Source organism: Grus americana, unplaced genomic scaffold (assembly GCF_028858705.1).
Source record: "Grus americana isolate bGruAme1 unplaced genomic scaffold, bGruAme1.mat scaffold_968, whole genome shotgun sequence".
Lineage (NCBI taxonomy): Eukaryota > Metazoa > Chordata > Aves > Gruiformes > Gruidae > Grus > Grus americana.
In genome coordinates this window covers 1-27,561 of record NW_026562147.1, presented here as the reverse complement: position 1 = coordinate 27,561, position 27,561 = coordinate 1, and the positions used below count along the sequence as shown (strand labels likewise).

The 27,561-nt window shown below is 63.0% G+C and overlaps 5 protein-coding genes and 1 long non-coding RNA gene across 8 annotated transcripts; 2 read left to right on the top strand and 4 right to left on the bottom strand.

The window, feature by feature from the left end:
• Window positions 1-553: 553 nt before the first annotated feature.
• On the top strand, window positions 554-1,008 carry LOC129201336 (homeobox protein ESX1-like; the record flags this gene model as incomplete). The annotated part of the gene is given in 3 exon segments (XM_054812454.1): window positions 554-631; window positions 634-675; window positions 907-1,008. Coding segments are annotated over 3 exon segments (222 nt in total), but the record flags the coding sequence as incomplete, so codon positions are not given.
• Window positions 1,009-1,143: 135 nt separating this feature from the next.
• Window positions 1,144-6,398, bottom strand: LOC129201332 (CAP-Gly domain-containing linker protein 3-like). The gene is made up of 8 exons (XM_054812450.1): window positions 6,354-6,398; window positions 5,899-6,194; window positions 4,810-4,937; window positions 3,962-4,101; window positions 3,607-3,700; window positions 2,383-2,544; window positions 1,512-1,630; window positions 1,144-1,248 (listed from the first exon to the last, which is right to left on the bottom strand). Exons 1-8 carry the CDS (start codon window positions 6,396-6,398, stop codon window positions 1,144-1,146), a joined length of 1,089 nt encoding a protein of 362 aa, XP_054668425.1.
• A 1,465-nt stretch (window positions 6,399-7,863) lies between these two features.
• Window positions 7,864-9,963, bottom strand: THAP8 (THAP domain containing 8). Of its 2 annotated transcripts, XM_054812456.1 has the most exons (4): window positions 9,853-9,963; window positions 9,235-9,412; window positions 8,299-8,916; window positions 7,864-8,137 (listed from the first exon to the last, which is right to left on the bottom strand). In XM_054812456.1, the coding sequence occupies exons 1-4, from the start codon at window positions 9,933-9,935 to the stop codon at window positions 8,114-8,116; spliced, it is 903 nt and encodes a 300-aa protein (XP_054668431.1). In that variant the 5' UTR covers window positions 9,936-9,963; the 3' UTR covers window positions 7,864-8,113. The 2 variants fall into 2 exon arrangements, with proteins under 2 accessions (XP_054668431.1, XP_054668430.1); XM_054812455.1 differs by having other exon boundaries at window positions 8,023-8,916.
• A 504-nt stretch (window positions 9,964-10,467) lies between these two features.
• Window positions 10,468-23,759, top strand: WDR62 (WD repeat domain 62). The gene is made up of 30 exons (XM_054812451.1): window positions 10,468-10,583; window positions 11,105-11,196; window positions 11,291-11,353; window positions 11,839-11,896; window positions 12,147-12,317; window positions 12,469-12,603; window positions 14,797-14,979; window positions 15,067-15,227; window positions 15,355-15,529; window positions 15,613-15,750; window positions 16,202-16,377; window positions 16,563-16,654; window positions 16,878-17,003; window positions 17,340-17,407; window positions 17,501-17,622; window positions 19,468-19,543; window positions 19,770-19,881; window positions 19,991-20,054; window positions 20,268-20,387; window positions 20,489-20,613; window positions 20,736-20,788; window positions 20,913-21,122; window positions 21,264-21,403; window positions 21,809-21,918; window positions 22,070-22,201; window positions 22,311-22,437; window positions 22,512-22,623; window positions 22,752-22,818; window positions 22,919-23,010; window positions 23,304-23,759. The coding sequence occupies exons 1-30, from the start codon at window positions 10,479-10,481 to the stop codon at window positions 23,553-23,555; spliced, it is 3,657 nt and encodes a 1,218-aa protein (XP_054668426.1). The 5' UTR covers window positions 10,468-10,478; the 3' UTR covers window positions 23,556-23,759.
• On the bottom strand, window positions 18,979-22,875 carry LOC129201335 (uncharacterized). Of its 2 annotated transcripts, XR_008575372.1 has the most exons (4): window positions 22,712-22,875; window positions 22,165-22,352; window positions 19,754-19,889; window positions 18,979-19,671 (listed from the first exon to the last, which is right to left on the bottom strand). It is a non-coding gene; the product is annotated as an uncharacterized LOC129201335 (long non-coding RNA). The 2 variants fall into 2 exon arrangements; XR_008575371.1 differs by lacking the exons at window positions 18,979-19,671; window positions 19,754-19,889 and adding an exon at window positions 21,355-21,568.
• A 1,184-nt stretch (window positions 23,760-24,943) lies between the features above and the next one.
• POLR2I (RNA polymerase II subunit I) lies at window positions 24,944-27,555 on the bottom strand. Its single transcript, XM_054812453.1, has 6 exons — window positions 27,491-27,555; window positions 26,801-26,855; window positions 26,613-26,686; window positions 25,956-26,030; window positions 25,258-25,309; window positions 24,944-25,141 (listed from the first exon to the last, which is right to left on the bottom strand). The coding sequence occupies exons 1-6, from the start codon at window positions 27,547-27,549 to the stop codon at window positions 25,079-25,081; spliced, it is 378 nt and encodes a 125-aa protein (XP_054668428.1). The 5' UTR covers window positions 27,550-27,555; the 3' UTR covers window positions 24,944-25,078.
• Between the last annotated feature and the right edge of the window lie 6 nt (window positions 27,556-27,561).

Here is a 27,561-nt window from a genome sequence, read left to right as displayed (position 1 = left end):
CCAATCCCCCCCAATCCCCCCATGACACCCCCAATATCCCACTGCCCCCCAGTCCCCCCATGACACCCCCAATATCCCACTCCCCCCAGCACCCCCAATATCCCACTCCCCCCCAGTCCCCCCAGCACCCCCAATATCCCACTGCCCCCCAGTCCCCCCATGACACCCCCAATATCCCACTCCCCCCAGCACCCCCAATATCCCACTCCCCCCCAGTCCCCCCAGCACCCCCAATATCCCACTCCCCCCAATCCCCCCATTACACCCCCAGTACCGCCAATATCCCACTCCCCCCAGCACCCCCAATATCCCACTCCTCCCCAGTCCCCCCAGCACCCCCAATATCCCACTCCCCCCAGCACCCCCAATATCCCACTGCCCCCCAATCCCCCCTGACACCCCCAATATCCCACTGCCCCCCAATCCCCCCCAATCCCCCCATGACACCCCCAATATCCCACTCCCCCCCAATCTCCCCAGCACCCCCAATATCCCACTCCCCCCAATCCCCCCATTACACCCCCAGTACCCCCAATATCCCACTCCCCCCCAGTCCCCCCATGACACCCCCAATATCCCACTGCCCCCCAGTCCCCCCATGACACCCCCAATATCCCACTCCCCCCAGCACCCCCAATATCCCACTGCCCCCCAATCCCCCCTGACACCCCCAATATCCCACTGCCCCCCAATCCCCCCCAATCCCCCCTGACACCCCCAATATCCCACTGCCCCCCACTGCCCCCCAATCCCCCCTGACACCCCCAATATCCCACTCCCCCCCAATCTCCCCAGCACCCCCAATATCCCACTCCCCCCAATCCCCCCATTACACCCCCAGTACCCCCAATATCCCACTCCCCCCCAGTCCCCCCATGACACCCCCAATATCCCACTGCCCCCCAGTCCCCCCATGACACCCCCAATATCCCACTCCCCCCAGCACCCCCAATATCCCACTGCCCCCCAATCCCCCCTGACACCCCCAATATCCCACTGCCCCCCAATCCCCCCCAATCCCCCCTGACACCCCCAATATCCCACTGCCCCCCACTGCCCCCCAATCCCCCCTGACACCCCCAATATCCCACTCCCCCCAATCTCCCCAGCACCCCCAATATCCCACTCCCCCCAATCCCCCCATTACACCCCCAGTACCCCCAATATCCCACTCCCCCCCCAGTCCCCCCATGACACCCCCAATATCCCACTGCCCCCCAGTCCCCCCATGACACCCCCAATATCCCACTCCCCCCAGCACCCCCAATATCCCACTGCCCCCCAATCCCCCTGACACCCCCAATATCCCACTGCCCCCCAGTCCCCCCATGACACCCCCAATATCCCACTCCCCCCCAGTCCCCCCATGACACCCCCAATATCCCACTCCCCCCAGCACCCCCAATATCCCACTGCCCCCCAGTCCCCCCAGTCCCCCCATGACACCCCCAATATCCCACTGCCCCCCAGTCCCCCCAGTCCCCCCATGACACCCCCAGCCCCCCCAGTACCCGCAGGGCAGGATCGGCCCCGTGCTCCAGCAGGCAGCGCACGGCGCCCAGGCAGAGGTTGGAGGCGGCGATGTGCAGCGCCGTGCCGTGGCTGAAGTCGCTGCAGGTCGAGTGCAGCACTGCGGGGGGAAACTGAGGCACGGCACGCGCACGGGGGGGGGGGGGGGCACCCCACGACTGCACGCCGCGTCCCGTGGTATCTCGGTGTCCTGACACCCCCCCACACATGGGGACCCCAGTGTCCTGCTCCTGGGGACCCCAATGTCCTTCCCCTGGGGATCCCAACATCCTCCCCCAGGGGACCCCAATGTCCTACACCCCAGGGGACCCCAATGTCCCTCTCCTCCTCAGGAACCCCAAAATCCTCCCCCTGGGGACCCCAACATCCTCCCCCTGGGGACCCCAATGTCCCTGTCTCCCCCAGGAACCCCAAAATCCTTCCCCAGGGGACCCCAACATCCTCTCCCAGGGACCCCAATGTCCCTGTCTCCCCCAGGAACCCCAAAATCCTTCCCCAGGGGACCCCAACATCCTCTCCCAGGGACCCCAATGTCCCTCTCTCCCCAGGAACCCCAAAATCCTCCCCCAGGAACCCCAACATCCTCCCCCTGGGGACCCCAATGTCCCTCTCCTCCCCAGGAACCCCAACATCCTCCCTCTGGGGACCCCAATGTCCCTCTCCTCCCCAGGAACCCCAAAATCCTTCCCCTGGGGACCCCAAAGTCTTGCACCCCAGGGGACCCCAATGTCCTTCCCAGGGACCCCAATGTCCCTCCCCCCCCCAGGAACCCCAATATCCTCCCCCTGGGGACCCCAACATCTGGCACCCCAACATCCCCTGCCCGTCCCGGTGTCGGGGTACCCCCCTCACCTCGGGGTGCCGCCGCCCGCAGGAGGGTGCGGATGAGCTCGGGGACGTCGAAGTAGGCGGCGTAATGGAGGGCGTTCATGTGGGTCCAGCGGCTCCGCAGCGTCACGTCCCCCCCCAGGGCCAGCAGCCGCGTCGAGAGGCGCACGGCCGCCGCGGGGTCCCCTGCGAGGGGGGGGGGACACGGGGCGCGGGGTCACCCCATGGCGGCGTCACCCCATGGCAGCGTCACCCCATGGCAGCGTCACCCCATGGCGCCCGCTGCCGGGATGGGGCTGGGGGAGGTGGGGTGGGGGGGGGAGATGGTGCTGGCTGGGGGGGCGCTGGGACTGGTGGGGATACTGGGGACACTGGGGATGTGGGATGCTGGGACTGGGGATACTGGGACTGGGGACACTGGGGATGTGAGGACACTGGGACTGGGGATACTGGGGACACTGGGAATATGGGACACTGGGACTGGGGATACTGGGACTGGGGATACTGGGGACACTGGGAATATGGGACACTGGGACTGGGGATACTGGGGACTGGGGATACTGGGGATGTGGGGACACTGGGACTGGGGATACTGGGGACACTGGGAATATGGGACACTGGGACTGGGGATACTGGGACTGAGGATACTGAGGATGTGGGACGCTGGGACTGGGGACACTGGGGATGTGAGGACACTGGGACTGGGGATACTGGGGACACTGGGAATATGGGACACTGGGACTGGGGATACTGGGGATGTGGGATGCTGGGACTGGGGATACTGGGACTGGGGACACTGGGGATGTGGGACGCTGGGACTGGGGATACTGGGACTGGGGACACTGGGGATGTGAGGACACTGGGACTGGGGATACTGGGGACTGGGGACACTGGTACTGGGGATGCTGGGGACTGGGGACACTGGGGATGTGGGACGCTGGGACTGGGGATACTGGGGACGTGGGGACACTGGGACTGGGCATGCTGGGGACTGGGGACACTGGGGATGTGGGACGCTGGGACTGGGGATACTGGGGACTGGGGACACTGGGGACGTGGGGACACTGGGACTGGGGATGCTGGGACTGGGGACACTGGGACTGGGGACACTGGGGATGGTGGGACTGGGGATACTGGGGACATGAGGCCAGAGCCACCATGGGGACAGCAGGACTGGGAGATGCTGGGGATATCGGGGCCACCAGAACTGGGCACACTGGGGACACCGGGGACCCCCGTCCCACCCACCCACGCCGTGGGCGCCGGCCTTGCAGGCGTAGTGCAGCAGCGTCATGTCCGTCAGTCCGTCCCGGTCGTTCACGTGGCACCCGCGGCGCAGGATCTGCCCGGTCGCACCAGTTCCACACCAGTCACGCACCAGTTCCACACCAGTCACGCACCAGTTCCCCCCCAGTTTCCCCCCCCCCCCCACCCAGTAACTCCCCCAGCGCTCCCAGTGACCTCCTACAGCTCCCAGACCTCCCCACTTCCCCTCCCAGTGCTCCCAGTTCCCCCCTTCCCCCCTCCCCAGCTCCCCCACCATGGCACCCTGACCCCCCCCCCCCCCGCACCCCACCCCAGCACCCTGACCCCCACCCCAAACCTCGTTGCCGATGACGTCGACGTTGTGCTGCACTTGGGGCACCCACTGGCGCAGGATGGCGAAGAGCTGGGGCACGGTGGTGCGGGGGTCCAGCAGGATCTCCCGGCACGCCGCGTCGTTCGGGTCGAAGAAGGTGAAGGCTGGGTGGGTGGGGGGGGGACACGGACACGGGTGGGTGGGGGGAGGACACGGGGACATGGAGGGGGGGGGGTCACAACGGGGGGGACGCAGGGGGGAGTCACAAGGGGGGACACCCGGCGGTGCACAACCCCGTATCAGCCGTCAGAGAATCCCCACTCAGGGCTACAGAGCCCACTGGGGGGGGGCTGTGCTGTGGGGGGGGGTGGCTGTCCCCACGGGGGGGTGGCTGTCCCCACGGGGGGGGGCTGTCCCCACGGGGGAGTGTCTGTCCCCATGGGGGGGGCTGTCCCCACGGGGGGGGGGGCTGTCCCCATGGGGGTCTGTCTGTCCCCACGGGGGGGGGGGTGTCTGTCCCCACAGGGGGTGTCTGTCCCCACAGGGGTCTGTCTGTCCCCACGGGGGGGGGTCTGTCTGTCCCCACAGGGGTCTGTCTGTCCCCACACAGGGTGTCTGTCCCCACAGGGGTCTGTCTGTCCCCACGGGGGGGTGTCTGTCCCCACGGGGGTGTCACAGGCCGCACAGGGGGGTACCCAGCACTGCGCGACCCCACAGCAGCCCCCCGAGAATCCCCACGGTTCCCACTGGGGTCCCTCCCCCCCGGTGCCTTTTTTTTTTTTTTTTTTTTGGGGGGGGGGGGGGTGTCCCTGCCCCCCACCCCACCCCCCCCACCCCTGTGATGAGTTGGGGGGGGTCTCGGGGGGTCTCACCGTAGTCCTTGGGCAGGGGGGCGGGGGCGGCGGGGTGCACCACCGGCTTCTTGCGGCGCTCCACCGCGGGGCTGGGGGGGTCGGGGGGCGGCGGCACCCCCCCGGCAGGGGGGGTCCCCCCCACGCTCCTTCGTCATGGCAACGGCCTGGGGGAGGGGGGGGAAAGGGGTGATGGGGGGGGGGGGCAGTGCCCCCACACCCTGCCATGGGGGGGGGAATTGGGGGGACGGGGAGGGGGATACTGGGATGGGGAGGGGGATGCTGGGATGGAGATGGGGATACTGGGATGGGGATACTGGGATGGGGAGGGGGATACTGGGATGGGGAGGGGGATGCTGGGATGGGGATACTGGGATGGGGATGGGGATACTGGGATGGGGATACTGGGATGGAGATGGGGATACTGGGATGGGGATGCTGGGATGGGGATACTGGGATGGGGATACTGGGATGGGGAGGGGGATACTGGGATGGGGATGCTGGGATGGGGATGCTGGGATGGGGATGGGGATACTGGGATGGGGATGCTGGGATGGGGATGGGGATACTGGGATGGAGATGGGGATGCTGGGATGGGGATACTGGGATGGGGATACTGGGATGGAGATGGGGATGCTGGGATGGGGATACTGGGATGGGGATACTGGGATGGAGATGGGGATGCTGGGATGGGGATGCTGGGATGGGGATGCTGGGGATGGGGATGGGGATACTGGGATGGGGATACTGGGATGGAGATGGGGATACTGGGATGGGGATGCTGGGATGGAGATGGGGATACTGGGATGGAGATGGGGATGCTGGGATGAGGATGCTGGGATGGAGATGGGGATACTGGGATGGAGATGGGGATGCTGGGATGGAGATACTGGGATGGGGATACTGGGATGGAGATGGGGATGCTGGGATGGGGATACTGGGATGGGGATGCTGGGATGGAGATGGGGATACTGGGATGGAGATGGGGATGCTGGGATGAGGATGCTGGGATGGGGATGGGGATACTGGGATGGGGGCGGAGGGCCTGGGACGAGGACAGGGATCAGGGGACCGGGATGCGGCTGGGGCCGGGGGTACCGGAGGGGGTACCGGAGGGGGTACCGGGGGTACCGGAGGGGGTACCGGAGGGGGTACGGGCCGGGGGTACCGGGCTGAGGGTACCGGAGGGGGTACCGGGGGTACCGGAGGGGGTACCGGAGGGGGTACGGGCCGGGGGTACCGGGCTGTGGGTACCGGAGGGGGTACCGGGGGTACCGGAGGGGGTACCGGAGGGGGTACGGGCCGGGGGTACCGGGCTGTGGGTACCGGAGGGGGTACCGGCGGTACCGGAGGGGGTACCGGAGCGGGTACGGGCCGGGGAGGGGGCACCGGAGCGGGGGACGGCGCTGGGGACAGGCCGGGGCCCGCGGACAGGGACAGGCCGGGGCCCGCGGATGCGCTCGGGCCGGGGCCGGTGCTGGCGGTGCCGGGGCGGGGCAGGGCCGGGGATGGGGTCGGATCCCGGTGCCGGTGCCCCCGGCCCCCCCCCGCCCCCCGCCCGGTACCTGCTGGGGACGCGGCCGGCGGGATGGGCAGGGCGCAGCGCGCATGCGCGACCCGCCTGGGGTGGGTGGGGGGCTGCGGGGGCGGGGCCTGCGGGGGCGGGGCCTGCGGGGGGGCGGGGCCTGCGGGGGGCGGGGCCTGCGGGGGGGCGGGGCCTGCGGGGCAGAGCAGGGCCGGGCATTGGGGGCGCTGGGGGCTGGCAGCGGCTATAGGGGGTGGGGGGTATAGGGGCTATAGCGGCCCATCGGGATGATGAGGGGCTACAGGGGCTGCAGAGCAGCTATAGGGGATGATGAGGGGCTACAGGGGACCATAGGGATGATGAGGGGCTATAGGGGCTATAGGGGACCATAGGGATGATGAGGGGCTATAGGGGCTGCAGAGCAGCTATAGGGGCTGATGAGGGGCTATAGGGGCTATAGGGGACCATAGGGATGATGAGGGGCTATAGGGGCTGCAGAGCAGCTATAGGGGCTGATGAGGGGCTATAGGAGCTATAGGGGCTGCAGAGCAGCTATAGGGGCTGATGAGGGGCTATAGGAGCTATAGGGGCTGCAGAGCAGCTATAGGGGATGAGGAAGGGCTATAGGGGCTATAGGAGCTGCAGAGCAGCTATAGGGGCTACAGGGGCTATCAGGGCTGCAGAGCAGCTATAGGGGATGAGGAGGGGCTATAGGGGCTGCAGAGCAGCTATAGGGGCTATAGGAGCTATAGGGGCTGCAGGGCAGCTATAGGGGATGAGGAGGGGCTATAGGGGCTACAGGGGCTATCGGGGCTGCAGAGCAGCTATAGGGGCTATAGGGGATGTGGCTATAGGAACTGTGGGGGCTATAGGGAATGACAAGCAGCTACAGCTGACTATGGGGGCTATAGTGGCAGAAGAGCAGCTATAGGGGGGTATGGGGGGCACAGGGGATGATGAGCGGCTATAGGGGCCCATATGGGATGATGAGTGGCTGTAGGAGCTATAGGGGATGATGAACAGCTATAGGTGGTGGAGAGGAGCTATAGGATTTGGAGCTAGAAGAGGGCTCCAGGGGCTGGAGATTGGCCATGGGGTGTATGGAGGCTATAGGGGGCTCCGGAGGCTGGAGAGCAGCTATAGGGAGCGGTACAGGGGGCTATAGGACCCCGTAGGGGCTACAGGAGGGGCTATAGGAACCCATAGGGGCTATAGGAACCCATAGGGGCTGTGGGAGGGGCTATAGGAACCCATAGGGGCTATAGGGGCAGAGAGGCTGCAGTGACCTATGGGGGCTATAGGGGCAGAGGCTATGGGGCGCGTGTGTAGAGGCCCCTCGTATCTATAAGGCACAAGGGGGCGTGGCCATTGCCAAGGGAACCGCCCCTTTCCCTGCCGTTAACTCTGGAACCTACTGATGGCTGCAAGATGGAGACTGAAGGTGGGGGGGGGACGGACACGGGGACTCTCAGGAGAGGCCACCGTCCCCCAAGGCCACCAGCAAGGGCCACGCCCCCCTGCTCCCCGTGTCACACACGGCCACTCGCCTCCATCATCCTTTATTAAAGCTGCAGGGAGGGGACGTCCCCGTCCCCAAATCCCCCCCCAACCCCCAGTATCACAAAATAAACCTTAAATACAAAAATAAAGTGTCCCCTCCCCCACAACGGGGTGTCCCCAGGGGTGCGGGGTGTCCCCCCCAGGGCCAACCCCCCCAAAAAACCCCATCCCGGCAGGTTCCCGGTGACATCACGGCCGCGTCGTCCTCTCGGCGGATGTCGGCGCCGGCGGGATCCGGTGTCACCGGCCCAGCTGCAGACAGGCCTGGAGGATGGCGGGGGGACAACACAGGGACAGAGGGGACGTCCCCAACTCAGGGACACGCCACGGGGCGACGCCCCTCGTGCAACGCCGTCACCCGCTTTGGAATGACGTCACACCGCCCGCCCACGCGACGTCCCCAGCGCGCCCCCGCCGTCACCCACCAGCTCGAGCCTCTCCTTGGAGCGCAGGCTCTTGCGACGCAGCTGCTCCGCCAACCCCTCCATGGCCTCCAGCCGGGCGCGGTGACGCCGTTGGCGTTGCTGCAGCACCTTCACCTTCCTCTGGAGTACCAGCACCACGGCGACGAGTTCCTCGGTGCTCAGCTCGCCCGGCGGCGACGTCGTCGACGGCGCGGTTTTCGACACGATGGGGATGGTGGAAACGATCGGTAACGTGAGGGCAGAGGACACGATGGTTTCCGGCACGGTAGCCGGCGTCGCGGGGACCGGCTTGAAATACGGCAGCGGGCTGGCGGCGGGAAGCTCGACGGCCGCGTCGTCCGTCTGCGGCGGGGACGGCGACAGCGCGGTGACGCGGTCCGGAGACGGCTGCGGGTGGGAGGGGACCCCCTCAGAGCCGTCAGCCGGCTCCACCACGCCCAGAGGGTCGAGCGACGGTGGCGCCGTGGCCGAATCGGGCTCCAGGGCGACGGTCACGGCCTCTGGCGCGGTGGTTTTGGGGATCGGTGACCGTTCCGGTGTCACCGGCTCCGCATCACTCGTCAGGAGGGGCTGCTTAGGTTGGGTGGTGCCCGGCGATGTGTTGGGACTCTCCTGTTTCTGTAGAAAAAACCCCAAAACCCACCAAAATCCTCGTTTCTGGCGGGGCTCGCAGCGATACGGCTGAACGGGGACAAGCGGCGGCACCGGTTTTTCCCCAAAAGCCACCCCGAGGTGACACCCCCCCCCTCCCAGAGACCTTCCAGTGAGCTCCTAAATCCCTCGGGGAGAGGGGGAAGGAACATCTAGACCCCACGAGACAACCCGTCACCCCCTAAAAAACAAAACCAAAAAGCTTCAAGCCCCTTTTTGGGGGGGTTCTAGATTGTTCTAGATGTTTTGGGGGGGGGGGGGGGGGGAACAACAGACGACGCTCACCAGGGGGAAGATGGTGGGGACGGCGTCGGGCCGCAGGTAGCGCACGCCCCAGCGGTACTGGAAGCAGGAGGGTTCGAAGTGGTCGCTGCAGAGGTGCTGGTGGCGGGTGGGCACCCAGTTCTCTTGGCGCATCTGCGTCAGCCATTGCCGGAGCCGCGTCGCGTCGTGCAGCGGGAACCTGGCGGGGGGGGTGGGGGGTGGTTATGGGATATTGGGGGGGGGGGTTCCCCTACACCCCCATCCTCTAGCACCTCCCCCACTTTGGGTGCTCCCCCCCCTCCACCCAGGGGCTTCCCACCCCCCACACAAAGAGCCCAATTAGCCCTTTCCCAGGCCCAGACCCCACTCAGGTTCAGACCCCACTCAAGCTTAGGCCTAAACCCCACTCAGGGCCCCACTCATGCTCAGGCCCAAGCCCCACACAGGTTCAGGCTCAGGTTCACGTTCACATTCACATTCAGGCCCAGGCCCCCACTCAGGTTCACGGTCAGGCCCAGGCCCAGGCCCAGGCCCCACTCCAGTTCACATTCACGCTCAGGTCCAAGCCCAGGCCCCTTCCCCCGCGGGCAGGGGCTAAGGGCAAAGGCCGCTGCCCCCTTTCCCACCCCCGGTACCGACTTGTAGAAGCTGAGGCGGCGGGCGGGCGGCCGGGCCTGTCCCGCCACGTTGGAGCAGTGCGGGGCCCGGCAGTACTTGGGCATCGCCGCCGCCGGCTCACGTGACGCGGCGGCGGCGTGCTGCGTCAGCACGCACGGCCGTCGCCGTAGCAACCGTTGTCGTTCCCCCCCCCCCCGCGACGCATGCGCACTCAGGGGGCGCCGTGGCCATGGCAACGGGGCCTACACGCCGGGGCAGGAATAGGGAAGCCCCGTTCTCCCGGGTTGCGCTAGGGGCGGGGGACTCGAGGCTGTTTCCCGCGCCATTAATAACCCCCTTCGCCTTTGGTGGTGCCTTAATTACCGCCAGCGGCCGCGGCCGGGCCGGTTGAGCCGGGTCCGCGGGGCTCGAACCCGCGGGCGCCGGGGAGCGGGAGGGCGGGGCCGGCGCCGATCCGCCCAACTATTGGCCCAGCTTGGCGTTGAATGGCAGGAACCGGCGGGGCGGAGCCTGGCCCCGCGACGCCGCGCTGCTATTGGGCGAGACGGGGGAGGCGGGCGGTGAGCGGCGTGGGCGGTGGCCAATGGGGAGGGGACGCCGGCTTTCCGCGCGCAGTTCGGAACGTTAGCGGGCGGCGGCTGGGAGCGATGGCGGCGGCGGCGGGCGGCGGGGCTCCAGGCGGGACCGGGCCCGATTCGCCTCCGCTCTTCAACCTGCGGCGGCGATCGCGGTACCAGGGCCCGGAAGAGGCGGTGAGGGGCGCGCGGAGCTGACGGCCGTCGGCGAGGGCCCCGGGGGAGCCTCGGGAGAGGGGCGGGGCTTCCCTGTGGGGGTGAGGGCGGGCTGTGGTGGGCTCATAGGGGCGGGGCTTGGGCTCTCAGGTGGGTGTGGCTTCCGGGGGGGCGGGGCTGGCGTGTCCAATGGGGGCGATATTAGGGTACCACGGGGCGGAGCTTCGGGAGGGGGCGGGATTGGCTGGTCCGGCATGGAGTGGCAGTTGGGGAGGGGGCGGAGCCTGGGGAGGGGGCGGAGCCTGGGGAGCAGCATTTGGGGGGGCTCCTGGGGGGGGGGGGGGCTTCCAACTAGGGTGCACTTTGGGGTGCCCCCACGGGGCTGGGGGACACAAAAGGGGACACACAGAGGGACCCATGGGTGCTGCTCCAGGGCCACCCCTGGGGGCTCAGGGTCCCACCCCGGCCACATTCCCCCCCCCACCCCTGGGGACCCCACATCTGCCCCATGCCCGGGGGGGTCCCCTCTTCCTCTCCCCCAGGTGACGCTGCAGAAGGTGTTGGGAATCACCACCCAGAACAGCAGCGGCCTGGCTTGTGACCCGGCCACGGGGCTGCTGGCCTACCCCGCTGGGTGAGCGCCCGTGGGGACCACCCCCCACCCCCCGGCACCCCTCCGTGCCCCCCAAAATCCCAGCTGGGAAAAAAAAAAAACCTTCCCCATCCAGGTGCGTCGTCGTCATCCTGAATCCCCGGGAGAACACGCAGAGACACATCCTGAACACCTCCAGGTATCCCCAAACACCATCGGGGACCCCCTGAACACCTCCGTGTACCCCACAAACACCTCCATGTACCCCCAAACACCCCCAGGTATCCCCAAACACCCCCAGGAACCCCCCCAACACCTCCATGTAACCCACAAATATCTCCAGGGGCCCCACAATCGCCTCCAGGGGCCCCACAATCACCTCCAGGGACCCCCCCAACACCTCCATGTAACCCACAAATACCTCCAGGGACCCCACAATCACCTCCAGGGACCCCACAATCACCTCCAGGGACCCCCCCAAATACCCCCAGGTATCCCCCAAATGACTGCACACACCCCACAAATACCCCCAGGAACCCCCAAACACCGACTGTGCCCCACATCAGATGTCAGGAGAGACACTTAGGCAGCTTCCGCTATTTTTCCTCCCTTCTCCTTCCAATAAAACCTCCGTTTTTCCCTCTGGAGCAGCCCGGTTATTAAAGAAATCCCAATATTTTCCAGGAAAACCCTGAGCGCATTGGCATTCTCGCCCGACGGGAAGCTCATCGTCACCGGAGAGGTGGGTGCCGCTTCTTTGTAGTCACCTACACCCCCAATTTCGGCTGTTCCGGGGCTGACGGGATAGAATAGCCGCAATTATTTCTTCCCCTCCTTTTTTTGGGGGGGGGTTTCCGCCCAATTTGGGATCGCACCGGGAAGGTGGGAACACCCTTTAGGGTCAAAGGGATGCGTCGGGTGGCCGCGGGGAGCCGACGAGAAGGTGAAAGCTGCCGTCACGTCGCCTTTTTCCCCCCCCCGGCCCCGCGCAGAACGGACACCGACCGGCCGTCCGCGTGTGGGATGTGGAGGAACGGGCGCAGGTCTCGGCGTTGCACGGTCACAAGCACGGCGTGGCTTGCGTCGCCTTCTCCCCGAGCGCCAAATATCTGGTGTCGGTGGGGTACCCGCACGACATGGTGGTCAACGTTTGGGATTGGAAGGTGAGCTCCGGCCAAACCAGCGTGAAATACCCCAAATCGGAGACGGGGGGGAGGGGGAAAAAAAAAGCCCTTTTCCATCTTTTCTCACGGCTGCTGACTTTTGGGGGAGTAACGCTTATTATTCACGACCCGCCGGCGTCTTTCCGAGCAGAAGGATTCCCTGGTCGCGTCCAACAAGGTGTCCTGCAAAGTGACGGCCGTGTCCTTCTCCGAGGACAGCTACTTTGTCACCGTGGGGCATCGCCACGTCAAGTTTTGGTTCCTGGACTCGTCGAGGGAGCTGAAGGTGAGGGTGTTGTCCGAAAAGCGGATTCGTTGCCCGATGTGCAATAAGTCACTTATTATCTCAGGAAGATAATCCTCTCTCCTTCCGGATTGCGCCGCGTGCGTGTGTTATTCCAAAGGATCGGTACAGATAGTGGCTCGCTTTCCTTCTGACATCTCCAAGGCTCGGATTAACGCGATTAATTCACGCAATTAATTCAGCCTTCTGGGCAGAAGCGTTCACTGGCAGCGGTTGCGTCTTTCTCTCTTCTTCCAGAGTAACGACGGCGTATTCTATCCAGCTTTCCGCTCCCCCTCGATGACAAAACTGCTCCTGTCAGTGAACGACTCGCGCCTTTTTCCGTGACGCTCTCTATCCCTCCCAGCCCCAAAAAGTTCAACAGACTTGTGGTTGCTCTTTTTTTTTTTTTTTTTAAAAATATTCTTCAGCCGTGTCCGCCCCCCAGCAGCACACCGCCTACGTACCGTAACGAGGTGACGTTCGCTTCCCCACCTTGCCGCTGTTCCAGTTCCTTCGCGAGTACGTTACCAAAAATCACGGGGCTCTTCTTGAATCCTTGGGGATGCGCTTGGAACCGCGGTTTCCGTCCCGTCGTGGGACTTTCCCATTCAAAATAAACATCGGAGTTAATAATTACGGTAGTTAAAAAGTTAACTTAGGTTTAGGCATCCGCTACTATTGGATCGACAGCTCTCAAATCTGGTACCGATCCGTTTTCCTGTGAACGTGGTTTCTCAGCAGGTAGAACTGGGGTATTTTCTTCCGACTGCCAATCCCGTAATAGTCCATATTTGAGGAAATTGTTGAGAATAGGTTCCAGTCCAACACGGGCTTCCAATTTCATACGATACTGGTTTCGTCTTACTGGTTTAGCTCCTGGCATCAATTCTCTTTTTACCGGCTCGGCCGATTTAGCTTTTCCAGGCTGCTCGGTTTCCATACAAAAGGGGTTACAGCATCCTCTAGCTCAGAAAGAGAATCGACTAGGATTTCTTTTTTCTCCGTTTTCCGTCGTCTTCAGTAATTCCTGTAATACATACAGGCATAAACAGCTCGGGGCCATCCCTGAAAGCGCCCCTCGGTACTTTTCATCAGCCTTACATTTGAAGCAGGGACTAACAAATTACGTCGTTTTCGTGTTTCGTGATCATTTCTCAACGAGAAGAATAAACCAACGTACAATACTTCATCCCGTTTCTCCAACCTCCTACAAAACGACATCAATTGCAAAATTGTATTATAATTCAAGGCTCCTTTTCCTGGCCATTTTCCCGAGTCCCCGATCAAAAACCGTTGTGCCGAAAAATGGATTCGTTGCCCGGCGCGCGAGAATTCAATTCTTACACGCGCGGGAGAGATATTGCTTTTTTATTCGGGCTCGGGCGCTCGGTGGGGTTCCGCAAATCGAGCGCAACTAACGCCGGTTCTCTTGTCGTATTTATACGCAAATATTCCAAATTGGGACACTCCCGGTTATGACGACTGGTTCAGATTTCTTCGCTCCGTACGCAAACCAGAAGGCGCGCTCACTTCTTTTCTCCGCCTTTATCTTTTGGGTAGGTGGTCACGGAGACCCTGGTCTAAATTACCTTTTTTTTTTTCCCCCCTAATTTCTCACTACTACTGGCACTCCCAAACGGTTTCTTCAGGGTCTGTTAATCAGACTAACGAGTTATCAGTTACGCTTCTACCTCTTGTTTGGATAAATATTAACTAACACAGGGTAGGACTGTACAACAGCCATCCTCAGTAGTACCTAGCAACTATCTGCGCAGCTATCTGTGACATCTTTAACCAGGAAAAACCGTCTGTAACTTCTTAGCTACAGAATCACGATCGACTTTTAAATTCGATGCAAGATATCAAGGGGGTGCCCTTTGCCGACGCCGTTTTTCAGGGCACGGGCGGCCGGTGAAGCTAAACCACGGCTGGATTCTGCTTAAATCCTTGTCACCGAAGCGGAAGCAGGTGGTTTCTGTAGAAAGAACCGATGAAACGGCAGGTTTCCCCCCCAAAAAAAATTCACGTTGTGTCCTAACGGCTTTAGTTCGCGCCAGACATCGAAGCCGTGGGCGCTTCGACTTCACGCGGGCACGACGCCGCCCGGTGCCGCGCTTGCTCCAGATGGCTGGGAACCGTTTCCTTCGTTAACGCTCGTTAACGTCGGGTCGTCAGCGCTCCTCCGTTTTGCAGATCAACGAGACGGTGCCGCTGGTGGGCCGTTCGGGGCTGCTGGGAGAGCTCCACGACAACGTTTTCTGCGGCGTTGCCTGCGGCCGGGGGCAGACGTCGGGCAGCACCTTCTGCGTTTCCTCCTCGGGGTTGCTCTGCCAGTTCAACGAGAAGCGGGTGCTGGAGAAATGGATCGTTCTGAAGGTGGGGGAGTTGGGGTCGGGGGGATCCCCCAGACCCTTTTCTCGGGGTGAAGCCCACCGGCAGGGATCTTACCCGCTCCGGCCGCAGGTGCCGTTGGCAAACTGCCTCTGCCTCAGCGAGGAGCTGATATTTTGCGGTTGCGCCGACGGCACAGTGAGGATATTCCGGGCTCGTGACATGCGCTACCTCTGCGATCTCCCCAAACCTCATCCCCTGGGCGTCGATGTCACTCAGGTCCCCCCACCGAGGTACCGTACGGCCGAGGGGACAGTTCCCCCCCCTTCCCCTCCCCTGAAACGCCCGGCGGGTCGACCCCCCCCCCCAAAACGCCGTGTCCTTGGGATGGGACCTGACTTGGTTTCCCTCTCCCCGAAGGCGGCCGGACCTGGCGTACCCTGACACCATCGCCTTGGCCTACGACGCCTGCAACCGTTGGCTGTCCTGCGTCTACAAGGACCACAGCGTCTACGTCTGGGATGTCGGAGACCTGCGGAACGTCAGGAAGGTCTGGTCGGACCTTTTCCACAGCTCCTTCGTCTGGAGCGTCGAGGTGAGGACAAATGAGGGAGATTCGGGGCACCCGCAGCTCCGATTTCCTTTCCCGCGCCCCGATACGTAACTCCCTGGGTGCAGGTGTACCCCGAATTCGAGGAGCGGAGATCCTGTCTGCCTCCCGGCTCCTTCCTGACGTGCTCCTCGGACAACACCATCCGCGCCTGGACCCTGGAAAGCGGCTCCGTGCGGCCCGTTCAGGGCAACGCCTACAGCACGGTACGATGTGGGGGGGCTCCGTCCCACCTCCCTATTCAAGGCAACCCCCCCAAAACCATGCCGGCAGCTGGGGGGGGAGCTCAACCGCCTCCCCGGAATCTCGGCTTGTGGGATTTGCCTCTACAAAACGAGGTCGCTGGAGGTTTCTGGGTGGTTCCCGCCGGCTTCTTGCCACTCTCCTGCCCGAGCGGGAGAGGAGCGGTGATTTTCAGTGGGTTTTGGGGATTGTAACGAGCTTGGGAACCGCTTTCTGTTCTCCTGCGCGTGAGATTTCTGTCCGAACGACCAAAGGACGCAGTCGTGCTTCTCAAATCCTGGCGTCTCCCGTGCATGAGGCATGGAAAAACAAAGCGGGGATGTTGGAAGCGGTCGGGTGACGCGGTCGGGCTCCCCTGCTCCCCAAAGCGCGCTCCGCTGGGGACCTGACCGTCCCGTTTCCTCCTGCGCCCAGACCCTGCTGAACGTCGTCTACGTGGACAACAACACGCAGCACCTCCAGGATTCTTCCGGCGTGCCCGACCGAAGCGAGAACGTGGGTCACCTCGACGTCAAATCCGGGGTGCGGGTGATGCAGGTCAGCCCCGACGGGGAGCATCTGGCGTCGGGGGACAGAGGAGGAACCCTCAGGCAAGCGACACCGCGCTCGGCCGACAGCCAAAGGTGGCGGTCGGTGCCCGGGCGGGCTCCCCGCCGCTCGTTTTTAGCCGTTCGCCTTTTTCCGGGAACGTTTCCGAGCCACCTCGCCGCGTGCTGACGGTTGTTCCTGCCCGGCTGCCCCGGTTATCAGCGATCGAGTGCGTTTTCCCTCGCAGGATACACGAGCTGCAGTTCATGCGGGAGGTGGCTAAAGTGGAGGCTCATGATTCCGAAGTTCTTTGCTTGGAGTATTCGAAACCGGAGACCGGTAAGGGAAGGAGCTCTCCTCGGAGAAGACACGGGGAGCCGGAGACGAGCCCCGGGGCCGCGCAGATTTAACTGGGGAAGGACCTGTGCGACCACCTCCGTTTCCTCTCCCTTTAACACCCCGCCTAGAAGCGGTTTACATCCAAACCTTCGCGGGGAACGACAGGAAATACACCGATCCGTTAACAAAAAACCTTTAACGCCCTCTTTTCCGACGGCTCCAGGAGCAGCGCTGCTGGCTTCGGCGAGTAGAGACAGGCTGATCCACGTCCTGAACGTAGATAAAAACTACAAGCTGGAGCAAACCCTGGATGATCACTCCTCCGCGATAACGTCGGTCAAATTTGCCGGTAAGTGGCTGAACCGCGTCCGGATTCTTCCCCGTCGGGCCGCCCTTTGCCTTGTTCTGCCTTGAAAATGGGGTTCGTCTCCCTGGATTTAATTCGACGTCTGTGTTAGAGGGCGATCCTTGGGAGAAAACGGGTGTCTCCGGATGAAAAGCACCAAGCCATCCATCGGAAGAGATCCGTAGCGGGGGGATCCCAGCCTTGAATCGCATCTAGTTCTTAAAAGAATCATTTTTTAAATGGATTCCTTCATAAAGAATCATTTTTTGGATTCACTTGGTGGTGAATTTGGATCGGACGCTGTCTCTGATCTCCTTTCCCTCTGCTCTCTTTGCTCAGGCAACGGGGATGTTCAGCTGATCAGCTGCGGCGCCGATAAAAGTATTTATTTCCGCAACGCTCAAGAGGTGGGTTAGCGGAATCTCCATGGGGATCTGCGTTTTTCTCCCTAAAAATTGGACGGGCGAGAAGGCAACGCGGCTTTCCCTGTCTCCCTACAGCTCTCGGACGGCCTCAATTTCATTAGGACGCATCACGTCGCCGAGAAAACCACCCTGTACGACATGGACATCGACATCACGCAGAAATACGTTGCCGTCGCTTGCCAGGACAGAAACGTCAGGTGAAGGCGCTTTTCCGGGCCGGCTCTGGTGTCTCCACGGCAGGGGGGGAAATCTTCTCGGCTCACAGATTCGCAGACTGGTGGGGGTTGGAAGGGATCTCTGGAGATCATCTGGTCCAAACCCCCTGCTAGAGCGGGATCACCCAGAGCGGGATCACCCAGAGCAGGTCGCACAGGATCGTGTCCAGGCGGGTTTGGAATCTCTCCGGAGAAGGAGACTCCACAACCTCTCTGGGCAGCCTGTCCCAGGGCTCGGTCACCGCAGAGGGAAGAAGTTTTTCCTCCTGTTGAGATGGAACTTCCTGTGGTCCAGGTTGTGCCCGTTGCCCCTTGTCCTGTCGCTGGGCACCACGGAGAAGAGTCTGGCCCCATCCTGCTGACCCCCACCCTTTAGATATTGATAAGTGTTGATGAGATCCCCTCTCAGCCTTCTCTTCTCCAGACTAACCAGCCCCAGCTCTCAGCCTTTCTTCATACCAGAGATGCTCCAGGCCCCTCCTCATCCTCGCAGCCCTCAGCTGGACTCTCCCCAGTAGTTCCCAGTCTGTCCTGAACTGGGGAGCCCAGCGCTGGACACAGAACTCCAGCTGTGGCCTCACCAGGGCAGAGCAGAGGGGGAGGAGAACCTCCCTGGACCTGCTGGCCACGCTCTTCTCCACGCACCCCAGGACACCGTTGGCCTCCTCAGCCACGAGGGCACGCTGCTGGTCACCGAGAGCTTGGTGTCCCACCGGGACCGCCAGGTCCTTCTCCGCAGCGCTGCTTCCCAGCAGGTCACCCCCACCCTGTCCTGGTGCTGGGGTTATTCCTTGTTGAACTTCATCGGGTTCCTCTCCAGCCTGTCCAGGTCTCGCTGAACGGCAGCGCAGCCTTCTGCTGCGTCGGCCACCCCTCCCAGCTTCGTATCATCAGGGAATTGGCTGAGGGTGCTCTCTGTCCCTCACCCAGGTCAGGGATGGACGTGTTGAACAGGACCAGACCAAGCACTGACCCTCGGGGCACACCACTAGATACCGCCCCCCTCCAACCAGACTCTGCGCCGCTGATCCCAACCCTCCGGGCCGTTCGGCCAGTTCTCACCCCACCTCACTCGTCCCCTCATCCAACCCTCACCGCCTAAGCTTGTTAACGAGGAGGTTGTGAGAGACGGGTGTCCAAAGCCTTGCCGAAGTCAAGGTAGACAACATCCACTGCTCTCCCTTCATCCACCCATGGTCATGCCATCGCAGAAGGCCATCAGATAGGTCAGGCGTGATTTCCCCTTGGGGAATCCACGTTGGCCGCTCCCAATAACCTTCTCCTCCACATGCTTATTGATAACCCCCAGAATAAGTTGCTCCATCACCCTTCCGGGGATGGAGGTGAGGTTGGCTGTAGTTCCCTGGGTCCTCCTTCCTTGCCCTTTTCGAAGACCGGAGCGACATCGGCTTTCCTCCGGTCCTCAGACACCTCTCCTGTTCTCCAAGACCTTCCAAAGATGAACGAGCGCGGCCTGGCAAGAACATCCGCCAGCTCCCCGAGCGCTCGTGGGTGCATCCCATCAGGGCCCATAGATTTATGGATGTCGAGATCGCCTAGATGTTCTCTGACCCGATCCTCCTCGACCAAGGGAAGGTCTTCCTTTGGCGAGACTTCCTCTCCTACCTCCAGGGTCCGGGAATTCCCGAGGGCCGACCTCAGCAGTAAAGACTGAAGCAAAGGCGGCATTCCGTAACTCCGCCTCCTCTCTATCCTCCGTCACCGAGGCACCCACCTCATTCAGCACCGGGTCCACATTTTCCCTACTCTTCCTTTTGCTGTCGATGTATTTGAAAAAGGCTCGATCGCCTCCCGTTCTTCCCGCAGGGTGTACAGCACGACCAGCGGGAAGCTCAAGTGCTGCTACAAGGGCTCGCAAGGCGACGACGGTTCCTTGCTGAAGGTAAGGGGGTGATTCTTCCACCACGCGGCGGCCCTCGGCGCGGTCGGCGGCGGTGCCCAGAAACGGATGTTCCGTCCCCGGAAGAGTTCAAGGTCGGGTTGGAGCAAACTAGCGGGAGCTCTAGGGACCTGGTGGTTTTTGAAAGTCGTTTCAATCCCAAACTATTCCCGCTTCCGCTTGTTCTCCCGCCCGCCACGGAGCCCGACTCACCGCTCCTCTCCCCCAGGTGCGGTTGGATCCCTCGGGCACCTTCCTGGCGACGAGCTGCTCCGACAAAAGCATCGCCCTCGTCGACTTCCACTCCGGGGAGTGCGTGGCGAAAATGTTCGGTCATTCGGGTCCGGTTCTTTACGAAAAAACAGGGAATTGCCCGCGGTTTGGGGGGGGTGGGGTGTGTGTCTTGTTCCCGACACCCAACCTCACCGCTTTTCCTTCTCTTCGACACAGAAATAGTCACGGGAATGCGGTTCACCTACGACTGTAAGCACCTCGTCACCGTCTCGGGAGACAGGTAGGGACCGACGGACCGAAAGAATCGTCTGATTTACGCCTCGCCCTATACGCTCTGCAAGGCGTTACGGGACAAGAATCGGCTTTAGGGAGCGCAGGGCGGGACGGAGGCAGCGCTGGAGGGCTCGGGTGGATTAAATTCACGGAGGGACTTAACGTAAAGCTCCCCCCCCCCCACCCCCCGTATCCAAAATCCGCCTTTCTACCCCCTCAGCTGCATCTTTATTTGGCACCTGGGTCCCGAAATCACCAGCAACATGAAGCAGCACTTGTTGGAGCTCGAGCTGCTGCAGCCTAAGCGGGCGAAGGAACCCGGTGCCCCGGCGCAGCTCAGGTAGCGGGGGAAAAGCCCCTCGTCCCCGCAGCCCACCCCGGTTTTGGGTTTCGGGGTGGGAGGGAGCTCGGCGGCCCCACCGTTCTTCTCCCCTCCTTCAGGCGGGAGACGTACGTCACCGTTCCCGGCGGGACGGCAGCCCCCGGTGCCGACGGAGATACCGACGAGGAGCCCGAGGACGAGGCCTCGTCCCCGCAGACGCCCTCCAAGGAGGATTCGGGGCCGCGTGCGTTGCGGGACGGGGTCCCTCTGCGACCGCCCCCCACCCACCCCTCCTTTTCTACCCATCCTTCCTCCCGAGGGCTGCGGCAAACGGCGCCGCTCCTAACCCCGTTCTCCCTCCTCCAGCTCCGGCGTGCGTCCTAACCAACGGCAGGCTGCCCATGTGGGCAAAGAGGCTGGTAAGTCACGCGGCCGCACGTAAAAATGTAATTGAATTTTAATTTAATTTAACGGGGCCGGACGAAGATCCCTTTGCTCCATCTCCACCGAACCCTCTCTCCTTCTTTCCCTCCCCGATACCAGCTGGGAGAGGTGGAAGACGAGGCCGGGGCGACCGCCAATCCCCGCGGGAGTTACCGGCCACGGGGGCGATGGGCAGAGCGCGCCGAGAGGGGCCCCATCAAGACGCTGCCGGAGGGGGATCCCCCCTATTTCACCCCCCTCAAACCCCACCTCGAGGACGACGCGGAGCTGGAACCCGTGATCTGGAGCCTGGAACGTCTGCTTTCGGAGGTCAGTCGCCCAGACGGACCCCGCGCTTTCCGTCAGCCCTCGCCGGACACCGGCGTTAAAACCTGGAGACCCTCTTGCCTGCCAGCGTCCGTTTGTTCGGGAAAAATCCGGCTACGGACATCGGCTCCTCGTTTCCGGCAGATGGAGAGCTCTCCTACCGAATTCACCGAGGACTCGTGGCCCTCTGAGCTCTTCCAGCACAAGGAAATCAACGGGAGACTGGAATCGCCGGATCCAACCGGGATCGGCCTGGAGGAGCCGCACGTGCCAGAGACAAGCAGGTCGGTGCCGGCCGAAGCCGACGGCCGGGCGGGGAACCCGCAAGCGCCGCGTTTCGCTGTCGGCGTTCAGCCAACATCTCCCCTGTAGTTCTGGTTTTGCTTAACGCCGCCGCGCCAAGTCCCGGCTCGGCTCCGTCGCGCCCTCGTCCCCATTGTGGTTTTTCCCTTCAAAACCAAATTTCAGAGTGTTTTGGCAACGCCGGGAGGCACCAGTCCGCTCACGCCAGCTCCTAAAGCCCCGTCGGGGTCGGAGGAGGGAAAATTTTGGGGCGCAACTTAACCTCGTCCCAACCGAGCACCCGAACGCGGGCGCGCGTCTCCCGGCTCGGAGCGCTGACAAGCGCAGAGCCGACGGCGGCATCCGGCGCTCACCGTCACCGCCCCGCTCGCTTTCCCCCCCTCAAGGCCAAGCGTGATGGAGCTGCCGCTGCGCCCCGTCTACCCGGAGGAGCACGGGCTTAACCGGGACGCCGCCTCGTCCTCCGTTTCACCGGCACCTCGCTACCAGCCGGAAGGTAACGCCGGGAGCACCGGCCTTGCCGGCGCTAAACCCTTGTCGCCGAGCAAAAACCTCGTGGGGGGGGGGGTGGGTTCGGAATTAAAGAAAAAAAACCTCCTGATGTGCGGTGCGGGGGGGGATTTTCCTTTCCGGCTGCGTCCCGGCAGACGAGGACTCGGCAGGTGCTGCCGGGGAGGTGGAGGAGCCGGAAAACCCGCCGCTGAGCAGCTCCCTACCCCAGACCCCTGAGCAGGAGAAGTACCTCAAGCAGCACTTCGAAACGCTGACGGACGCCGAAGGTAACGGGAGAAACGGCGGGCGGGCGGACGGCGCCGGTGCGTTCGGCACAGCCGATCCGGGCGAATCCCAACGACGACCAAGCTAACGCTTCCCGATCCGCGGTCGCAGAGAAGTTTGACGGTTCCTTAAAGGATTTAAAACCACCCGAACCTGGAAACGAGGAAAAAAACTTGTTCTTGAACCCGCGCTTGAGCATTTCGGCCCGGTTCCTCTCGCGCTGCCAAAAGAACAGCCGGTGAGTGCCGCGTCCGTGCGTCTGTCCGTCGGGGAAGAGGTTTCCCGCTCCCGATTCCTCCTTTTGTCCCGCAGGCTGGCGGCCGCCATCCCCCCGCGGGCACGGTCCCGGCTGCAGAGCCCTGCCCGTCTCCAGGAGCCGCTCAGCGACCGGCCGGAAACATCTCGGGAGCTCCAGCAAGCGGAGGCGAGTGGTTTTTCTGCCTGAGGGAGGGGAAAATCTTTGGGAGAGACCCCCCCCCCCCAAAAAAAAAAAAAAAAATGTATTTTCGTACCTCGGGCCGGGTTCAGCGGCGTTTCTTGTCAACTGTTTAGAAACCGCCGGATGAAAAACCTTGGGAAACGGGAGAGGAAACGGGCTCTGACGCCGGCAAACCTACGGGTGAGTGTTTGAGGACAAAAAAAAGGGGGTTCCTTCACCCCAAAACCCCCTCCCGGAGTGGGGGACACACACGCACACGATGACACGGCGCTCCCGGCAGCCGCAGGATCCCACCTCCGGCTCCAGCCCGTCGCCACGGCCCTGCGGCAGCTGCGCGCCCACTTCCAGGAGATGCTGGGGCTCTACGACCAGGTCGGTGCCTCCCAAATCTGGGGGGGGGGGGGGGGAACCCCCCTTTTCCCGACTCGCAGCATTTCGGGGTGGGGGTGGTTTCATTCCCTTCTCCCTCAAACGACCCAACCGCTGATGTATTTTGATCACGTTTGCGGCGTCATACACCCCCCCCCCCCCCAAAAAAAACCCCCACTGCTCGCGGCTCGTTTCAAAGCCGAAACGCCGGGGCGGGGAGGGGGGGGGAACGTTTTAACCCCCCCCCCCGCCTCACGCCAAAGACCCGCGGTGACGAAGGGACCCGAATCCCGCAGGTGACCCTCAGCGCCGAGGCCACCGAGGACGACGTCTTCCAGGTCAGAACCGCGTTAGCCGATTTTTTCGGCTGGATAAAAACCCAGCTGCGCTCCCGCGCCGTGACACGCGACGCCGACGTCGCTACCGCCGCGGACGGCCCGGCGACGCTGCCGGATCCCGAAATCCGGGCGCTGCTCCGCGTTTACTCCGACTCTCTCCTGGAGATGGTTCGGAGCAGGCTGGAGGGCAACAACCCCGAAACGCTTTAAATTCCGGGTTTTGGGGCGCCGGCTTCCTTTTCCGGTTACGTTTTTGGTGGGGTTTTGGGTTTTTTTTAGGCAATTCTCTAAGTTTTAACCGGTTTTGGGGCTTTCGGATGTATATTTTCCCTCTCGGTTTCCAGCTCAGCGCCCCAAAACGCCCCTCCGAGCCCCGAACCCGCTGGCGGCGACCTTCGTCGTCGATTTTTTAAGGTTGTTGTGAAATTAATAAATGTTTTTTGAACCCGGGCGTCCCCGGCAGCCCCCGTCGCACCGGGAGGCGATTTGGGGGTTCGGTGAGATGTGGGGGTGACTTGGAGAGGGGTTCAGGGTACTTGGTGGGGGGGTGATTTGGGGCCCAACTGGGCAATTTGGGGTACGGGGGAAGGAGATTTTGGGCAAGTCGAGGCTTGACGGAGCGATTTGAGACACGGTGGGGGCGATTTGGGGCACGGGGGGGGTGATTTGGGGTACCCAGAGGGCAATTTGGGGCCCCACAGGATAATTTAGGGTACCAGGACCACACTATGGGACCCGTCATGGGCAACTGGGAGCACTGGGGATGCAAACTGGGATCCAGTGGGGTGAGTTAGAGCCCGGTGGGAGCATTTGGGGGTGCTATGGGGTGATGTGGGGCACGACTTGGGGTGCACTGGGGACAATCTGGGGCCTCGCGGCTACAACTCGGGGTTCAGTGGGGCATTTTGGGGTACCAGGGATGAAATCTGGGGCCCAGTGGAGCCTTTTGGGGTACCAGGGATGTGATTTGGGACCCCATGGCTGAAATTTGTGGCCCAATGGAGCATTTTGGGGTACCAGGGACGGGATTTGGGGCCCTGGGGCTGCAATGTGGGGCCCAGCGGAGCATTTTGGGGTACCAGGGGTAAGATTTGGGGCCCAATGGAACATTTTGGGGTGCCAGGGGTGAGATTTGGAACCCAACGGACCATTTTGGGGTACCAGGTGTGGGATTTGGGGTCTTGTGGCTGCAATTTGGGGCCCAGTGGAGCATTTTGGGGTGCCAGGGGTGAGATTTGGAACCCAACGGACCATTTTGGGGTACCAGGTGTGGGATTTGGGGTCTTGTGGCTGCAATTTGGGGCCCAGTGGAGCATTTTGGGGTGCCAGGGGTGAGATTTGGAACCCAACGGACCATTTTGGGGTACCAGGGATGGGATGTGGGGTCTTGTGGCTGCAATTTGGGGCCCAGCGGAGCATTTTGGGGTGACAGGGGTGAGATTTGGGGCACTACGGATAATTTGGACCCCCCCCCAGCTGTGACACCCCGCAGGGAGACAGCCCCCGCCCCCCCCCCCCCCCAGCCACGCGCACCCCAAAACTCCCCCCTCGGCCACACCCCCCCCCCCAAGACCCTACAGAACCACCGACGCATCCGATTGCCAAAAATACCCATTATTACCCCCAAAACGCCACCCCGGCGGGGGCGCAGACCCAAGATTGGGGGGGGGGCCCCCGCAGGGCGGGAGGTTTTGGGGTGATTTTGGGGGTTCGGAGAGCGTCTCCGGGCGCCGTCACTCGGTCCAGCGGTGGCCGCAGTGCGGGGCGGTGCAGACGTAGTAAAGCCTCATGGCGTCCTGGGGGGGGGGACGGGGACACGCAGGGGACGGTCACGGCGAGGTTGGGGGGGGGACACACACGCGACGGGGACGGGTTTTGGGGGGGGCGCAGGGGAGTTGGGGGGTCACCTCACCTCGGCTCTGGCGCTGTGCGATTGGAAGAAAACGGCTTCTTTGTGCCCGCACCTGGGGGGACGGCGGTGACGGGGGCGGGGGGACGCAAAGGGGGACAAGGGGGGGGACACACAGCAGAATTAGGGAGGGGCCAGGGTCCCCAGGGGGGTCCCCATGTCCTTGGGGGGTCCCTGATGTCCCCACGGGGGTCGGGTCCCCGATATGCCAGAGGGGGGTCCCCAATGTCCCCATGGGGGGGTCCCCAACATCCCCGATATCCCTGGGGGGGTCCCCGATATCCCCAGGGGGTCCCCGACATCCCCGATATCCCCGGGGGGTCCCCAACATCCCGGAAGGGGTCCCCAACATCCCCAATATCCCAGGGGGGGTCCCTGACCTCCCAGGGGGGGGGGTCCCCGACATCCCCAATATCCCGGGGGGGTCCCTGATATCCCGGAAGGGATCCCCGACATCCCTGATATCCTGGGGGGGTCCCCGACATCCCAGGGGGGGTCCCCGACATCCCTGATATCCCGGGGGGGGGTCCCCGACATCCCTGATATCCTGGGGGGGGTCCCCGACATCCCAGGGGGGGTCCCCGACATCCCTGATATCCCGGGGGGGGTCCCCGACATCCCAGGGGGGGTCCCCGACATCCCTGATATCCCGGGGGGGGTCCCCGACATCCCGGGGGGGGGTCCCCGACATCCCGGCTCACTTCTGGCAGGGATGGTCCTCGGTGCGGGGCAGCGTGGGGTCCTGGGAGACGTCGGCGATGATCTGCGTGAGCTCGCTGCGAGGAGACGTCCCGGGGTGTTAATTAACCCCATTAATTACCCCCAGGCTATTAATAATCCCGGCACCCCGCTTATTAATTACACCTAATAACCATACCTATTAATTGCCCCCACGTTAATTACCATTCACTCATCTTTGCTCATTATCTCCCCTGATTAATTACCCACCACTTGCCCCTCAATCACCCTTATTAACCACCCCAATTAGTCTTACTAATTATTACTCTTAATGACCAATTATTACTCTTAATTACCTAGAAACTGCTCTGTCTTAATAATTAACCCCATTAATTACCATCCACTCACCTTCCCTTACTGCCTCCCCTCATTAACCACCCACAACCTCCCCCCAAATTATCCCCATTAATTACCCTAATTCCTATTTTACTAATTACCTCCTTATTAATTACCCCACCCCTTCTTTTTAATCGCTTTTCCCTTATTAATCAGTCTCTACCAACACTCCTCACCGGGGTGGGAAATGCTGGGGCAGGGACCCAGGAGTCCCGGGCCCGCTAACGAACGAACTCACTCACTCACGCCGCTAACGAACTCACGCCGCTAACGAACTCACTCACTCCACTTCGTGCGTGATCTTGTTGACGTAGATGCAACTGTTGTCGGCCTCTTGCTGGTAGTCGCAATTGCGGCACTGGGGGAAGAACGAGGGTTTACGGACTGGTCCCAGTACCAAACTGGGAGGGGTGGGGCAAGGCCGGACTGGTCCCAGTATGGCCCCAGTGATGGGGGGGGGGGGGGCACTCACGGCGTAGAGCAGGATCCGGTTTTCTTTGTCCTCCTTGGGGTACAGCATGTTGTTGGTGGGGGGGGGGACACACGATGTGGGGGGGTGTTATGGGGGGGCAGCCTGGTCTTGGGGTCACATTCCCGGGGAGGGGGGAGCTGGGGGACCCCGGGGGGATTTGGGGGGCTTGGGAGGCATCAAAGGCCCCCCGGGGGGAGGAACTGGGGGGGCCGGGGAGGGGTCTGAGGAGCCCGGGGGGTCAGGGAGCGTTGAGGGGGGTGATGGGGAGCCCCGGGGGGTGTCTGGGGGATCCGGGGAGGAAGCGGGGAGCCCTGGGGGGGGGGGGGGAGCCGGGGGGGGGGCTGAGGGTGCCTGGGGGACCTGGGGAGCCCTGGGGGGGGCTGAAGGGGTGACGGGGAGTGGGGGGGCTGAGGGGGGGCCTAGAGGACCCGGGGAGCCCTGAAGGGGTGTGAGGGGGAGCCGGGGGGGCTGAGGGGGAGCCGGGGAGCCCGGGGGTGTCGGGGGGGGGGGGGGCCGGGAGGGAATCGGGGAGGTGAGGGGGAGCTGGGGGTGTCGGGGGGGGCTGAGGGGGCGTCGGGGGGACCCGGGGAGCCCTGAGGGGGTGACGGGGAGGGGGAGGGGGGAAAGGGCCGGAGAGGGAATCGGGGAGCCCGGGGGGGGCGGATGTCTGCGGCCCGGGGGTCCCCTCACCACTCCTGGCAGAACCGGATCCCCACGAATCCCGGCTCGTAGGTCCCGTCCGCCTCCATGGCGGCCCCGCG